Raw genomic sequence first — 17,095 nt, forward strand, 5'->3', positions numbered from 1 at the left:
ATAAAAGATATATTTTATTTATAAAAGTTAATTATTTTACTGGTGATTCATTTGAAATTTAATGAAATTCTTGTTTCATTTGATCCTTAAATTAAATACCTTTATAGTGGAGGATAGAGGCACCAGCTTAGTGCAGGCTGGTGGGGACGGAGCTCTGTATAATTCTATACTCACATTGGACTAAAGATAATTTAAAGATTGCTACATGAAAATAATTTCATTTCATTGCTGCGCTTGAATGGTATGGTACTTAAGACGAATTGCTGCTTATTGAACACAATTACACTACATGAAAACAATTTCCTTATATTCATGTACTTGCATGGTATGGCACTTAATATGAAGAGCTTCTTATTGAAAAAATTATATTATACATTATTTTACATTCAAAAATTCGTGCTTGTTACATTGAATATAACAATTTTTAGTAAAAAAATGAATTATTAGATTGTAAGGTAAAAATATAATATATAATTTTAATCCATTATTGGATATTATATAACATTAATTAAGACTAATGTCCTTTTGTAAAATAATATTTAAAATTAACCCAATTTGGGGAAATATTACAAATTCAATTATAAGATCAATTAGCTCCATATAGCGTAATTTTTAGTTTTTTTATATTAAAATTATAATTACGAGAAACTATGATGGAGAGCTATATACAGCGTCTACATGGCAGAAAATTTGATGGAGGCAACCCCCATCCCAAATCTACCCCTACCCCCTAAAAAAATTTCGCGGCCTTCGGCCGCGATATTTGCCTTAATCAAGAAAATCTTATATTAAGTCACTATTTATACCCTTACAAACATTCAGACCTGCTTTGGAAAAAAAAATTTACAAACTGATAACTATTGTTACTATCCGTTTTCAATTAACTTATATTTAAGTAGGTAGTGCAATCTTTTCATAATTTGATTGATAATCAATTTATTTTCATAAAAATTAATATAATAGTATTAAATGAGATAACATATTTACATTACTATAAAAAAATATCAAAAATTTAGTAAAAAAATATAAGATGAGTAATTTTAAAGAGGTATAGCTTGATTCTATAATTACTAATACCTTTATATTAAGTAAAAAAAACAAAATGAGTAATTTTAAAGAGGTATAGCTTGATTCTATAAATACTAATGCCTTTATATTAATTAAAAACATTCATATAGATATAACTATTATATAAAAAAAATTTTTATGTAAATATAACTTTTATATAAAATATTAGAATAAAGAATATAGTATATTTTGCACAAGAATTATAAAAACATTTATGTAAATATAACTATTATATAAAATATAAAATGAATAGAGTATATTTTGCACTGGAAATATAAATTTTTTTATGTAAATATAACTTTTATATAAAATATGAGAAAAAAATGAATATAGTTGCACTGGAATTATAAAAACATCTATGTAAATATAAGTTTTATATAAAATATTAAAATAAAATGAATATAATATATTTTGCACTGGAATTATAAAAACATTTATGTAAATATAACTATTATAAAATATTTAAATAAAATGAATATAGTATTATATTATGCACCGGACTAGAATGATATAAAAAACTATTAAATTAAATTTACATTATTAAAAAGGCGTATATAATTAGCTGTGAAAAAGATATAACTTATTTTATTAATAATTTAGTTAATCTTTTAGACGTAGATGCAAATCGCGTTATAATGTCGTCTATTTTAAATCTTTCAAAAACATCAATTTCGCTGGATATTAGAAGTAAATTTTCTAAAAAGGGGTCAGAAATTTTATTCCGCATTCTAGTTTTATTTATTTTGACTTTGCTCATCACTCTTTCGGCTGAACAAGAAGTAGTTGGTAGAGTCAATAAATATTTATATAATAAATATAAATTAGAATAAGAATTTAATTTATTTAAAAGACGATATGGTAGTATAAATGAATATTTTATCCATTTTTTTGTATTAATTATGTTATCGTTATTGATATCTTCCTCGGTTTCATCGTTTACAATACCTTTAATTATATATAATTTTAAATAAAATATCAATAAATTACTTTCATCAATATATAACCCATCATTCTTTTTTATTTTCAAAAGATCCTTGCAATAAATGATTGCTTGTGAATCCAAATATAAAGATCGAAAATCATTATATTCACGAGCAATATCTTGAGCATTTAATTGGTAAGTATGACAAATTTGAGATATTTGCCACCCTTCTATTCTATCATTGGCTATAATTCCAGCTGGTGTAAAAAGAGATATTTGAGATAAAAAATTTAAACAATCATAATTAAATCTTTCATTTAAATCATTAATGATTGTATCAAGCACAGGGAAAAATATTTCCCTTTTATATCTATAATGCTAAATAATAATTTTAAATCTTTTTTTATTCAACTTGTTTTTTTTTTGTTTAACATAATTATTGAATGCTGTTTGATCAAATTTGAATATTGATTTTATATTATGCAATTCCGTTGTAACATTATTCTTTTTCAAATAACTGTTAGATAAGGAATGCAATTTTAAAAAAATATTATCCCCATTAGCTACATTTTAAAATTATTTATAGAAATCGTAACTAATTTTAACCTCTTAGTCTTTGTAATTTATTTTTTGTGTGTTGTATTAATTTAGTTACCATAGCCAAATCATTACCAACTGCCTGCATTTCAATACAAGCCTCATGTGTGCATTTCAATATTTCTTTCAAAATAAATAGACTTAATATGAAATCTTCATCCTTAATTCTTGTTAATAATCCATCGGCAATAGAAGAGGTGCTTGGGTCATTAGAATCTTTTAATTCATTTAATGATGCTATAATATGTTCATAAACATCTAAAAAAATTTCTACAGCTTTATAAGATGATGACCAATTTCTAAAAAAAGATAAGTTACATTAAAAATATTATATTTACCTTGTTGTATTTTTTATTCTTTTAAGAGATTTTTTAGACTTTGTCATTTGATATTTAACAAACACTCCTTGACGTCTTACCCCATTCATGAAATTATATAACTCATCCAATATTCCCATTACCTTTTTCATTTCTATTTTGCATCCACAAACATGAGCAACTACTAAATTGAGCCTATGTGCATGGCACCAAATATATATGGCTTTTGGAGCCTCTTTCAATATTAAAGCCTGCATTCCTTTGTATACTCCTCTCATATTCCCTGCACCATCCATACTTTGCCCAACCATATAATCAAGAGGAAGACCAAGATCTTTGAACTTAGAAAAAACATGTTTCTTTATATTTTCCCCGGTGGTTTCTGATGTTGTAAAAACATGGATGATCCTTTCTACAGGATGTGGATGCGGATCATCTTCTATATATCTTACAAGTAAAGCAATGCATTCTTTTTTAGACACATCATATGTTCCATCTAATATGATGCTATAGGCACAATTCTCTTTAATTTTTTGAATAATACATTTTATTATTTTTATCTTAATGACTTCAATAATTTTTTTCACATGGCCATATGACAATAAATTTATATAAGGTCTTGAAATTTTATCTGATTTTTTTCTCCTCAATTTTTCGTTGTTATCAATGTATGCCCGTAAAGTTGGAACCGTTTTTGCCATTAATTTTATGAGGCACATAAAATTACCTTCATTCGAATTAGTGCCCCAAAAGGCTATGTTACATTTTATAAGGTATATAATGGCATCAATAATATTATGAACTATATTACGATTTTCCATTATTATATCAAGCCTATTTGATAGAAAATGATCTTGAATACGCTTATTTGCAAGCCAAGTCATGTTGGTGTATTCACAATCCTTATGAATAGAAGATGACTCATGTCTCTCTAAGTCACGCTTAAAATTTTTCCAATTATTTACTCCAAGTTGAGTCCAAAAAGTATTGGATTTAGGGCCACCAAACATAAGACAATAAAGACAAAAGACTTTGTCTAAAGTGGTGCTATAGGATAACCAATTTCTTGGTTTGAGGGAACCATCAATATTAACCTTTTTATAATAGGATATATTCATGCTCCTATTTAAAAGTAGAAATAATGGATGCGTAAAAATTAATAAAAATTAAATTTTTTAAAAACCTTTTGTGAGTAACAGGATATTGAAATATATTTGAACATGGCTGACATGGGCCTATGGAAATTATGAAATTAATCAAGATATTTGTCATTCTAAAGAATATGAAATGAAAAGGGTCATTAGGCTCCTTTTTTTTATATAATTGAATAATATTTGGGCCTTTAATGTTTGAAATATTTTGGCTTGCATTGGGATTGATAATTGGATGAAAAAAAGATATAATTGGGGAATTTTCAATAACTTTGTGTGTTTGCTAATTATTATTAAAGAGTGTATAGTTTTATTTAAATTAAATACCTCATCATTCAAAATCAGCAGATCACTGGAACTGGGCATTGTATGAGAAGATAATATAATTTGGGAATCTTCAGTAAAAGATTTGTGCTAATTATTAAATAAAGAATAATTAAAATTTGTTTATTCATGAAAATATCTGAATATCCTCATTTATTCCCTTCAAAATTATAAAAGAAATCTTATTTAAATTAAGTACCTCATTATTCAAAATCAGCAGATCACTGGAACTGGGCATTGTATGAGAAGATAATATAATTTGGGAATCTTCAATAAAAGATTCATGCTAATTATTAAATAAAGAGTGGTTAAAATTTGTTTACTTATGAAAATCTTAATTTTAATAAAAATTTTATTCTTAATTAAGATATAGAAAAGTGGAAAATATTTCATAATTTATTCACTTCAGAATTATCAAACAAATCTTATTTAAATTAAGTACCTCATCATTCAAAATCACCAGATCACTGGAACTGGGCATTGTATGAGATAATATAATTTGGGAATCTTCAGTAAAAGATTTGAGCTAATTATTAAATAAAGATTAATTAAAATTTGTTCATGAAAATATCTGAATATCCTCATTTATTCCCTTCAAAATTATAAAACAAATCTTATTTAAATTAAGTACCTCATTATTCAAAATCAGCAGATCACTGGAACTGGGCATTGTATGAGATAATATAATTTGGGAATCTTCAATAAAAGATTTGTGCTAATTATTAAATAAAGAGTAGTGAAAATTTTAGGCAAATGACTTATTTTATTCTTAATTATAATATATAAATTTTTTTTTAACAAAAGTTGAAATATTTAAATATTCTTATAATTTATTTCCTTCAAAATTGATAAAGGGCATAATAAAAATGTACCTATATATTAAAAATCTTATCTTTAATAAAAATTAAAAGTATTATGCTCAAATTATAGATGAAGAATTGGTTTCTACTAATTCACAAAATTTAAGGTTATTTTTACTTATATTTATTGTCATGAATTAAAATAATATATATAAAAAATTACTTTTTGGAAGTAAGATGTTATTGATTTTTTTTGTAACTTGGTTTCAACCCCATTTGTGATATTGAATGGAATATCTTTATTTAAGGATACCCAATTATTATCCTTTTTGATAGCTATCTTTGTAAATTTGATATCAGATAACTTGACATGAGGATGTTTATGTTTATAATGGTTATTTATTTTGTCACTTCTTATTTTAGAAGTTTTACAATTAATATAGTCACATTTGACTTTATATATTGTTTTGTTACTTGGCATCTAGAATAAAAATGAAATAAATATTTAGATAATATTTTTTTACTCACTGATGGCCATCAAGAATGATGGAGAATCATAATTTTATCCTTTATTTGACGGTGGATGGCTGAATCTTAAAATTCTCCTATCTTATGAGGTGTGATTCAGAAATTAAATTTATATTTGTTTAAATGAGGGTGTAATTTTAAAATTTTCCAGTGGTTTTACAAAATATATTAAAGAAATATATATTTAGATATTTTAATATATGTGCACAATAAATTTTTATTCATTTGTATTATATTTTTAATCTAAAAAATATATTAAAATCTTTTAAAATAAATTCTTATTCATTTGTATTTGTAATTTATAATCAAAAAAATATATTCTAGACCCTTATTGTTTTTAAATTAAAATTCATAAATATACACTCTATTAACATATTTTATAAAAATAATGAAAAATTTACTGATTCAATCATCATCATATAAAGGAAATTTATTATGCACCCATCATTGAATAAAGAAGAAAATTCTGATTACCAGTCATTCATAATGGACTATCAGCTATTAACTTATATTTTTGATAATGTTTTCTTAAAAGATTCCTATTATATTATATGTAAGCTTAATGCATGGTCACAAAAAATATAATATTTTTTGTTATTTATGCCAAAACAATCATGGATCAATATTTCCTCCATTATACACTTCACAATTGATTTCTTTATTTCTTAGTGTCCAACAATTTTTAGAAATGTATGATGCTTTGAAATCATAGTTTCTTTAAATTAACAATCCTAATAAATTTTGCAAATAATTGAAAACAGGCATATTTGTGATTTGCCCATTCATTTATCTTCAAATAAAGTCTGAGAAATGATATATTTTAATCATTGAAATTAGAGACCTTCACTGGCATTGATTTCTTCATCCAGCCTAGGTCATAAGTAAAAATAATTTTCAGGCCCAGTTCATGTTTAATGGAAATCCAAACCCAAACCACATCATAGGTTTCAAAGATTATTCCCAAGCCATATCCAAAAATTTAATTTATTGTTAACAAAAATAAACAATATTTCAGTATATGGAATCACTTTGTCAATTCATTTAATTGAAATCTTTTCTTAAATCAATAATCAAATGAGAGGAATAGATTATCTGTTCATTCTCCCAAGATTTCTATAAATATTTAGAAAAAAGGCCAAATATATTATGGAAAATTTGATGTTATATAAAATTTATCTAATAATGAAATAAAAAATTTATCAATTCTTTTAACAAATTTTTTATCACACAATGGTTTTCACCTCTCACTTATAATTTTGTATATAATTTACACTTACCTCAAAGAATCATTTATCATAAATAGAAATCAATTATGGGTCCAACCTGATTGCCTCACAAAAATGTGGTAATATTTACCCCATTGAAAATGATTATTTAAAAAATTATTAGCAAAAATAATTGCCATGGTTCAAAACCCAGATAACTTATTAAGTATACATATTAAGATTAAATAAAAATAGCTTCATTCTTTATTATATTTATTTATCTATCATCAAATTAAGGAAAATGCAATTATATGCTTAAAAAATTACCTTTTTAAAATCCAAAAATGTTTCTTTATATTGTTATTTGAGTAGGATTATCTTATCATAAAAGGGATTCTTTATTCAAAAGGTCCTTATTATAAAAAAATATATATTGATAATTTAAAATTGATACTGTGAAAATCTAAATCCCATTATGTAAATGAATTTTCTAAAAATTTAAAAAAATAAATATAGTGTATAATATTTATAAATTGACAGATATCTTTTCTTTAATTGACATTTTTCAGAAAATCAACGATAATCATATCGATTATTGGATTTAAAAATATCATAATACAAGTCAAAAATTACCCTCCAAAAATCAATACCTACCCCCCAAAAACAAATGCCTACCCCCCAAAAATCAATATCTACCCCCCAAAATTAATACCTACCCCCCAAAATGCCAATATTTTTTGGAGGCATTTGTCTCCTACCCCCCCGGCCATGTAGACACTGGCTATATAAACCCCCCCCCCTTCCCTTCCGCACCTTTTTCATGAATTGTTGGTATATTAATTATTGTTATTTTATCCTTTTCCCCATGTACAATGTAAGGTTTTATTGTATTCTATATAAGAAATTAACTTACCAACTACAAGTATAAATCTTAGTATGTTTTCAATTTTCCCCATGTGACATACATTTTTTTATATATTTTTTTTTAATTAGTAATATTGTTTATGTTCTACGTTATATTTTAATGGTCTTTTTTTATATTATACATATTATCTATAATGTATGTTTGTATATTGCCGCAGAACAATAAATCAAATATTTAAATTATCTATAATTGGTTAACTTTTATTGTTGATATGGTAAACTGACATAATAATTTTTGTCTTGTTAAATAATTAAACATACTAAATACATCACTAATTAAATATAATATCTTATATAAAGATATATATAAAAGTTAGTTATTTCATTGGGATTCATTGGAATTAAATTTAATAAAAGCCTTGTTTAATTCGATCTATAAATTTTTTCATTATTGATACGGGCAATGAAAATCTTATAATATTTATCGTCATGCGATCTCAAATTATTGTTACGCATATATTTTTTTATATATAAGAACAATAAAAATTTTATAACATTCATCGTCATGTATGAATGAATAGTTAGATATAAATAGTTATTTTTCTTTTATATTTCAAAGTAATTTTTTTACAGAAAAGATAAAATTTTTTTTATGAAATTTGAAAATAAACGTTTTAAATAAAATTGCAAAAGTGTTTTTAAATATAATCTAAAAAGTATGATTAAATAAAATCGAAAAAACAGTTATATTTATCTTAAATATAATTATCAGAGACCTATCATTTGCAGGCCATTCCCCGGATTTATATTTTCAGGCCCAGTCGCCCCAGATTTTTTTTAAAATATATTATATTTATTTTAAATTTTTATAGCTAATAATGGCGATTTAAAATATTTGGTTTTGAAATATACGGCCCAGCCCGGGTATTTAAAAAAAAAAATTAGGCCCGGCCCGGGTATATTTAAAAAATTAATATGGCCTGCAGTCTGCTGATAATTATATTAAAAGATTTAAACCATCTATTAATAGATTGGATGAAATATAATTATTTATTATTGAATATATCTAGTAATTTAATTTTTTAAGTTGTTTACATCATAAGAAAATAAATCTCACAATTAATAGAGTACAAATATAAAATTTTTACCTAAGTTTTTACAGTTTACCTTGGCATTTGTATTTTACCTAGGCATTTATAGTTTGCCAATCCGAAATAATCAAATTAATTTTTCCGATTTCCAAAACTTTTCAAGATAATAATATTTAATATATCTTATCATTTTAATGAGAATTATTATGATAAATCATATAATAATTACTTCTGATAATGAAAAAAGTTATTCTTATTTGAATGTGAAGTATTTCTATTTTATATAATTTCTATAAATAATGATATTTTAGAAGTTTCAAGCAATTCCGCATTTTTTAAAATGTTATTAGCTTAATAATTTATGATTTATTAAGTATAATATTTTCAATTTTATCATTAGTTTAAAATATAATATAATTTTCAGAGATTGAAGAAAAGTGTCATTAACTGAATTCCTGGAATTTCATTGATTTATGTATTAAAAGATAAAGAAAATAGTTCAAATTTAATACAAAATTTAATATAAGCACCAGGAGTCCATGATGTAAAAAAAATATTCAACAATAGTCCTAGTTATTAATATAGAGACGACCTTTAATAACGTAGTTAAAAATTTAAATCCAAAAATTCAATTACAGTGGAGATGTTTTCAATCATGCATAAATTAGTTACTACATTAAAATCACAAGTTATCAATAAATTTTATGCCTTGGTTGTAAGACAAATTCATTTGAAATGTGATGATCATGATAAAATCGCATCATTTCAATTCAAAATGGAGCTAATAAATTTATTAAAACAATCATTTCATAATTTTTAAAAAATATGAATTTACAAAAAATATATGGGGAAATCTAAGTTTTATGATGCTTGATTAAATTCAAATTCAAATGTTGAAAATATATACACCAATTTTAATATAAAAGATATGGAATTAGATGAATTATTTCAGGTTCATTGTTGGATCAAAATAACTTCATAGATCATGAAAATAAATAGGTACTATTTTTTCTAAAGAATCTTGCTCCAAATTTTGAAAAAATATGAATTTTCTCATTACCACATTCAAATACTGATTCAGAGCAAATATTTTGTCAATGAAAAATTTATGGGTAAAAGATGGCAATCGATTATCTTTATCAGCTATAGATGTTTAAACATGACCGGAGTAAACCGGAATGAACCGCTAAACCATTATAAACCTTTATAGGTAAACCGTAACCGAACGAACCGCGATAATTTTTTTTGAAGGAGTAAAAAGAGCCATTATAAAGGTTAACCCGGTTTAATAGGTTTCAACCAAAATAAAATAAATAATTTTACATATTTTACATTCTTTTCCTTGTGGTGTATCATATTTTACCATATCTGCGTCGTTATTTATACTTATTAAATGATCAAAATATTTGTTTAATATCCATCAATCTTTTAACTGCTTCATATAGTATTAAAGCATTACTATTTTCTCTATTTTAGTATATAAAATATCTAAATAACCAATGACAGCTTAGAGATAAAGATTGCAATCCACCTCTAGCTCTTCCATAGAAATATTATTGATTCGTTTGAAGGCGTTGACAGGATAGGATAAAATTTATCAGTTTTTATATATTGGGAATCAAAAAATTTGAATATCCATAATTATATAAACTTGCTCTTATAGTGTTTGCTGTTCCCGCAACACAAGTTTCTTTTGTGGCCTTTTCGGGGTTAAAATTTGTGTTGTCGTCACAACGAACAAAATGAATTTACTTGCTATATTAGAAAATATATTACTTATACGTTCAAATAATATATTTAAAAATGAGTTATGGTTCTTATATATTTTTTTGTATATATTATTCATAGTTACTTATAATAAAAATTAATTAATTATATTTACAGTGATGGCAAAAATTTTAATAAATAATATTTATAATTAAAACCATTATACAGCTTTATAAAATTTTTCTTCAGAACCATAACCAAACCGTAATCACAATAATTTTTCACATATTAAGTGTAATAAATAAAGTTCGGGTTCCTGATCGTAAATGATCAATTAAAATTTTTAAAGATTTTAGGGAATATGTAACAAAAAATTAAAATTTAATTAATAGTAAAGTCTTCTAAAAATATGAATGAGAATAAATATATGTTAGCGTCAATGTGTTTTTTTCCGACAATGTGTTATTTTTTCAACTTTAAATCATTTTTTGAGCACGTTTTTAAAAATTTAAAAATCTGATGAAAATGTATGCCGTCATGTTTGGAATACCTACCTTATAAATTTCAGACCATTTTTCCATGAACTTTAATTAAATTTTCTATATATTTTTATATAAATTATAAATGACTTAGGTTAAGAGCAAAATTGTCTGCAATTCATAAGATAATTTATTAAACGCGCCCAAAAAATGATTTAAAATTGTAAAAATAACACATTGCCGGAAAAAACATATTGGCGCAAACATATATATTGTTTTCAATATTTTGTGTATATAATAATTTCGTATAAAATTATTTTAATTATGGTAAAATTCTTCCGCCTTTTGTTTGAATTAATCTGGCAACTTGATGTTCAAACATTTTATGCCTACTGACCTAGGAATCGATATAATTATATAAAATAGTAATTGTTATCAAATATTTTATATAAATTTTATAGGTAATAGGAATAAAACTTGAAAATTTAATGAAGAAAGAAGCTTACCTGAATAATGGTAAAGGGACTACCAATAAAAATGACGACTTTCAGATAGGCTATTTAAATGTAGAAGATTTTTTCATGGAAAGTAAAATAATAGATAAATTACAATATATTTTTTATCAAATATTCATTTCTAACAAAATATTATCAAGAAATTTAATTTTAGTTTTCAAATAGTATATCTCCTATTAATAAGAAATGTATTATATTGTATAAAAGTTATAATATTATTTACAAACAAACTAAAAAATAATTATTTTTAATTTCAAATATAAATTTTTGAATTATAATCCATATTTAAAAAAATAATAGGTGTATATATTGAATTGAATCTTAAGACTTAATTTTAATAAAAACAATTATCATATTACAAACTATCTATAATAATATCTATTTATAATAATATCATCTATTTTTATAAAAAAGATGTAGACATGGGTAAGAAAAATGAGTACAATATATTGATAAAATTTCTGATGACAAACTTGCTATACGAAATAACAGTATATCTAAAAAGTCTTCGAAAACGCAATAGTTCGAGTAAAGGCAAAACTATCAAAAAATACGGAGTTTCTTGGGAGAAGAAGAAACGCAGCAGATGGAACAGTTTGCTGGGGTTGATGGGTGTCTCCATAAGTAGTCTGTCATCCGGGGGTCCCGATATCTCTGGTATAAATATAATTTGCCTCATTTGTTGAAATTTTAAAAACTAATTAATAGATGAATTAGAGATGATGTTCATCTAATTATAAAATATTTTGGTCACGATAGGTCACAAATATCTTTTATTCCTGGATGGGCCTTGAAAATTTAAACTTAAAATTTTGACTGACATGAAAAGAATTTATTTTTTAAAATTTGTAATTCGCCAAATTTTCATAATTCATTATTTATGGTGCCTCCAAAGTCAAAAAATTTTTCAAAAGAAATAAAAATTATTCTCGCATTTATACATTATGCGCCCAAACTCGATTTCGTAAATTTCAATAATGAATTAATATTTTTTTAAATAAAATTTTGACTTTGGACTCACCCTTAATGTTTACATAATTTTGGATTGTTAATTAGTAGGTGGGAATAAGATCAGAAATTTAACACACTACCCAAGCAACATCGACAGAGCAGATGTCACAATTCATGTTTTTAAAAACCAAAAATTATAAAAATTTATTTAGTTTGTTGTTTTAAATGATGCTATGATTAAGATTAGCTATATCCGATATTTACAGGAGACTGGGGACAATGTTATCCCAGGGACAGGTCATTTCTAAATAATTATAAAACTAATGAACTTTGAAATCTAAACCATATATGCATCTTTAATAAATTTTATATTAATAAAAAAAATAAAAAGATTTAGTTAAATAGTAATGTAAGATCTTGTTTCGGAAAAATCAGCTATTAGTAATATTTTTTCGAATATAAATGTTATATTTATTCAATTATACTATTATCTCATGTAATCAACCATTATGGTTTCTTAATAGAACCTAGAAAAAGTTTATTGGCCTCTAATCTATCTCAAAAAGAAGATTCTTCACAAGGTAGTATTACTAGTGTGCACTTGGATGATACAATAACGGAAGAAGATATTCCTCAAGGTATCAAAATTTAGATATTTTTTTGTGATTATTATTAAATTTGATAGACAGCATAAACATTATTAAATCGGAGGGGGGGGGAAATGTTTATTAAAATTTGTTTAATATTTTAGATCAATCCAACAAAAAACTTTCGGAAGGTTACATCTATGAAAATAAAATTAGGCGACGATTTGGCTCTTCGTTCGGCTCATTTGCGGGTCACAATAAATCAAGGAGATCTAGTTTGAAATTTAAAAGGGGAGAAGGTTGAAACCCTTTTAAATATAATAATATAGTTTACAATTATTTTTTTTCATCTGCCAGTAAAGGAAGGAAGGAAGGAAGGAAGGAAGGAAGGAAGGAAGGAAGGAAGGAAGGAAGGAAGGAAGGAAGGAAGGAAGGAAGGAAGGAAGGAAGGAAGGAAGGAAGGAAGGAAGGAAGGAAGGAAGGAAGGAAGGAAGGAAGGAAGGAAGGAAGGAAGGAAGGAAGAAAGAAAGAAAGATAGAGTGAGCAATGATTGTCAGGCACCTCAAAAATGTTAGCAGTAAATTGAAGTATGCTATTTGAATTATTTTTAATTACAAAAATGCCACTAATTATGGAATGACAGTTGATCTCTGGCGAAGACTTTTTTTCTGAAACCGATCTCAGATATGGTTAGAATGAGGTTAAGAAAAAGTCTTATATGGGGGAAGAGTAAATCTAATAATATCTTAAATAGTTTAATAAAACTTGGACGTTGATTGATAAGTTCATGTGTAGCCATGCCAATGACACGTATATTATTATTAGTCCAATAAATTGTGCTAATAACAGAAAACCCAAAACTTGTCTAGATAGTCAAACAATGTTAACAGAAATATTTTACCGTGAATATTTTTCAAAATTTTATAAAAATGATTGTAAAAATATATTTACAAAATTAAAATTTTTTTTATATGAGTTTAAAAAACAAATATTGTTTTTTCGTTTATTTACATCCTCCTCCCCTTCCACCAAAAAAAAGGCGCAATATCATTTAAAAAAAAATTTTCTTTCTTAAATCACAGATATGAGCAGAAAAGATAGCTTAAAATCTTCCCGAAAATTAAGCAGCGTCGATCAGTCCGTTCCTTCTTCAACTAACGGAACTCGAGCTGTTAATAAAACTGAGAGCCATAATGTGACCCCCTCGAGAGATAAAGAAAGTAGTATTGATGCCTCAGACGACCAAATTGATAGCAGTAATGTGATAATTTCCATACCTGAAACATATCCCTGGATTGTAGTATAAAGCTTTAATTAAATATTTATTATTGTTTATATTCTAGACCTGCAGACAAGGTCCGAAACTTTAATCCCGTCCGGCCCATCCTTATAAAATGCTGTATAAAATATTATTTATTCTAGCTGTGCTGGCCATTAAAATAAAAAAATTATAAACCCGGATCAGGTTATTTTTTTATAAAATTCGCCAAATCAGGCCGATGAAACTTTTTAGAATTCATACAATTCAGATATCAATTCTAATCTTTTTATAATTACTGAAATAAAAAAATAATCAACAAATATATGAATCTTAGTAATTTTATTTTATTTTAGCCCAAAAAATTTCTATTTTTCGCCAATTACTTCTAAGTTTTTAAAATAGGTTTAAAAATTACAAACTAGGCTAGAGAACTAGTTAAGGAAAAATTAAAATTTTCAAAATATAATTATCGTTCCTTTTTGTCGACACAATTAATCATCGTATAATCTTATTTTTGTCTTACTATATTTACAGTTTATAAATCTATAGTTTATAATTTTAAAAAAAATCAGTAATTATAAAGGATATTCATTTACTGCTCATATTTTCAATTTCCTTTTGAAACAATTTACAAAAGTACAACCAAAATTATAATAAAATTTTAAAAATAATTGATCCCTAAAATGCTCAAAACTTTAAAAAAATTCGGGCCAGGATAGGCATAAATTTTTTACCCCTACTTCACTGATTAATACATGTTTGTTTTATAGATAGTTTTGATTAAATAAATTTAACTTGGACTGAAACTTTCAAAAATATTTAAAAATTATTTATCTTTATTTCATTTTTATGATTATGGTCTCAAATTTTAATATATTTTCTTATGTTTTTACATTAAAACATTGTTATTAATTTATTCTCAGATAAGCTTAGGAATGCAGACTATGTTAGATTATGAATGTAAGCACTCACCTAGTTGTTCCCCTTATTGCTACAAGTTACTCTATGAAAATATGAATCAATTACTAAAAGCGGTATCATTGGTGTACGAATACGATATTAAAAAGGACAAAATTTGTGATGTCCATTCATTAAATACTTTGCAATACCTTATGAAAAAAGTTAAAATGGCCTTTGAAAATTTAAAAACTGTTTTAATATAATTTTTAGAAAGCTTTAGTACATCATCCACCTATATTGATAGAAAACACGCCTGATCATCAAGTATTTTTTAATATTTAAAATTTAGAGACGAGTTTTGATAATTTTGTTTTTCTTTATTATAAGTCTTCCAAATATATCGACAAATATCATTCAAAATTAAGTACCATTATACCAAACTATATTCAAAATCAGGTAATATTTACTATACTTATTTTTTTAAATATATTTTATAGAGAGAGAGTGGGGGTGTTAATTTTTTTTAAATATAACAAATTGTGTGTATAAAAAGCAGACTACTTAATTCTGTTATTTTTTCTTGATATTTAAAATTTTCTAAAAAAGGCTGTCTTGCTTCGAATTTTCATTCATAAGTTAAAAGATTAAAATATAAACATCCCGAGAGCTCCGACTATCTAATGCCAATATCTTTTAGACTTCTCTAAAATCTTCAAAATTTTATAGATTAAGATTTTAAGGAGGTCTTGGAGGCAAACTTTTAGTGAAAGTTCCGATCTATTTATAAATAATGAATAGAGGAGTGGGATTTATCTGGATAAATGAGTGAATTTATACATTACGGCAGAAATTTATAACAATTTAAGCCCATTTTCAGCTTGTCAAATAGTAGTTGTTTCTAGCGGGTAATATTTGAGCCAAATTCGCAAGAATTATTTTTTAAGTTTCATAATACCTGCCTTGATCAAATTTAGTTATCAACTAAAGTTATCAACTAAAATAAACTTAAAATAAAATGTTTTATAATTACTTATTTATTTATTTTTTTTATCAAGTTTAATATTGAAAATCGGATGCCCTCTATATAAATGGGTTTCTTTTTAAAAATAAGCATCTTATTCATGGGCAAAATCAATTTTATCAATTTTTCTAAGATCTGAGAGAATGAAGTCGAAAAGTTGCTTTTTAAATTGCGTAGAAATTGACCATATAATTACCGTTTTGAATTCGATTCAAAATATTGTAAAAACTGTATAATCAAACTCTTTGAAATCTATATACTGATTGATTTAATCCATTATTAGGAAAAATATCTTATAATATTTCCTCCAATGATGAAAATAGAAAGTAACCAATTAAATTTTTTTTTAAACAAAAGGTTAAGGATTGCTCGCACTCAATATTCACTATGCTTGTTAAAATTGCCCCTCTTATCCCTGAACACCTGTTTCAAATTGGAATGAATTGCGCTTGGAGCCTAGTTAAATCTTCCAATAAATATCTCTCTTACAGCTCAGGTTTTTCTAATAAAAAATGGCTTATTAATAAATAAAAAATATTTAAAAATTATTAGCACTTCACCTTATCTCGACTTTTTTCAGAGATAGTATGGCGGGTTGACCGAGGTGGAGAAGGAAAGGGAAGGAGGGTGTCAAGGAGGGGAGGGAAGGAAAGAGAGCTTTTTATAGGAAAATGAAGTGATGGAGGAGAATTTAACAAACTCCTCAAGTTGTGACTAAATTATATTGGAAGTTTTACTATATCATCATTTATTATAACTTAATTATTATTTATACAAATGCATATAATTAATAAAATGGTACATAAT

At 25.0% G+C, this 17,095-nt stretch overlaps 2 protein-coding genes across 2 annotated transcripts in view; one reads left to right on the forward strand and one right to left on the reverse strand.

Moving 5' to 3' along the window:
* Positions 1–17,095, forward strand: part of LOC135924080 (protein unc-80 homolog) — a 55,941-nt gene that overhangs the window by 11,125 nt on the left and 27,721 nt on the right. Inside the window, exons 10-18 of the mRNA XM_065459128.1 lie at positions 11,515–11,641; positions 11,983–12,225; positions 13,044–13,157; positions 13,271–13,405; positions 14,189–14,406; positions 15,291–15,488; positions 15,538–15,591; positions 15,655–15,723; positions 16,646–16,784. Of these exons, the coding sequence (XP_065315200.1) occupies positions 11,515–11,641; positions 11,983–12,225; positions 13,044–13,157; positions 13,271–13,405; positions 14,189–14,406; positions 15,291–15,488; positions 15,538–15,591; positions 15,655–15,723; positions 16,646–16,784 (1,297 nt within the window). The remainder of the gene's footprint in view (positions 1–11,514; positions 11,642–11,982; positions 12,226–13,043; positions 13,158–13,270; positions 13,406–14,188; positions 14,407–15,290; positions 15,489–15,537; positions 15,592–15,654; positions 15,724–16,645; positions 16,785–17,095) is intronic.
* Positions 978–7,268, reverse strand: LOC135923214 (zinc finger MYM-type protein 1-like). Its single transcript, XM_065457851.1, has 12 exons — positions 7,240–7,268; positions 5,403–5,660; positions 5,011–5,094; positions 4,822–4,905; positions 4,579–4,665; positions 4,383–4,469; positions 4,088–4,338; positions 2,926–4,026; positions 2,597–2,886; positions 2,403–2,553; positions 2,056–2,360; positions 978–2,013 (listed from the first exon to the last, which is right to left on the reverse strand). Exons 2-12 carry the CDS (start codon positions 5,658–5,660, stop codon positions 1,649–1,651), a joined length of 3,063 nt encoding a protein of 1,020 aa, XP_065313923.1. The 5' UTR covers positions 7,240–7,268; the 3' UTR covers positions 978–1,648.

This window comes from Gordionus sp. m RMFG-2023, chromosome 2, assembly GCF_954871325.1.
Source record: "Gordionus sp. m RMFG-2023 chromosome 2, tfGorSpeb1-WG-v2, whole genome shotgun sequence".
Classification (NCBI taxonomy): domain Eukaryota; kingdom Metazoa; phylum Nematomorpha; class Gordioida; order Chordodea; family Parachordodidae; genus Gordionus; species Gordionus sp. m RMFG-2023.

Bases quoted from the DNA above. Each gene is read 5' to 3' on its own strand.
- LOC135923214 (XM_065457851.1), bottom strand. From the start codon at position 5,660: ATGCCAAGTAACAAAACAATATATAAAGTCAAATGTGACTATATTAAT. The intron at 4,906-5,010 runs GTACTTAATTTA...TTTAATAATTAG, and splicing joins TGCTGATTTTGAATAATGAG to CTCAAATCTTTTACTGAAGA. The intron at 4,027-4,087 runs GTTTTTAAAAAA...ACTTTTAAATAG, and splicing joins TATCCTGTTACTCACAAAAG to GAGCATGAATATATCCTATT.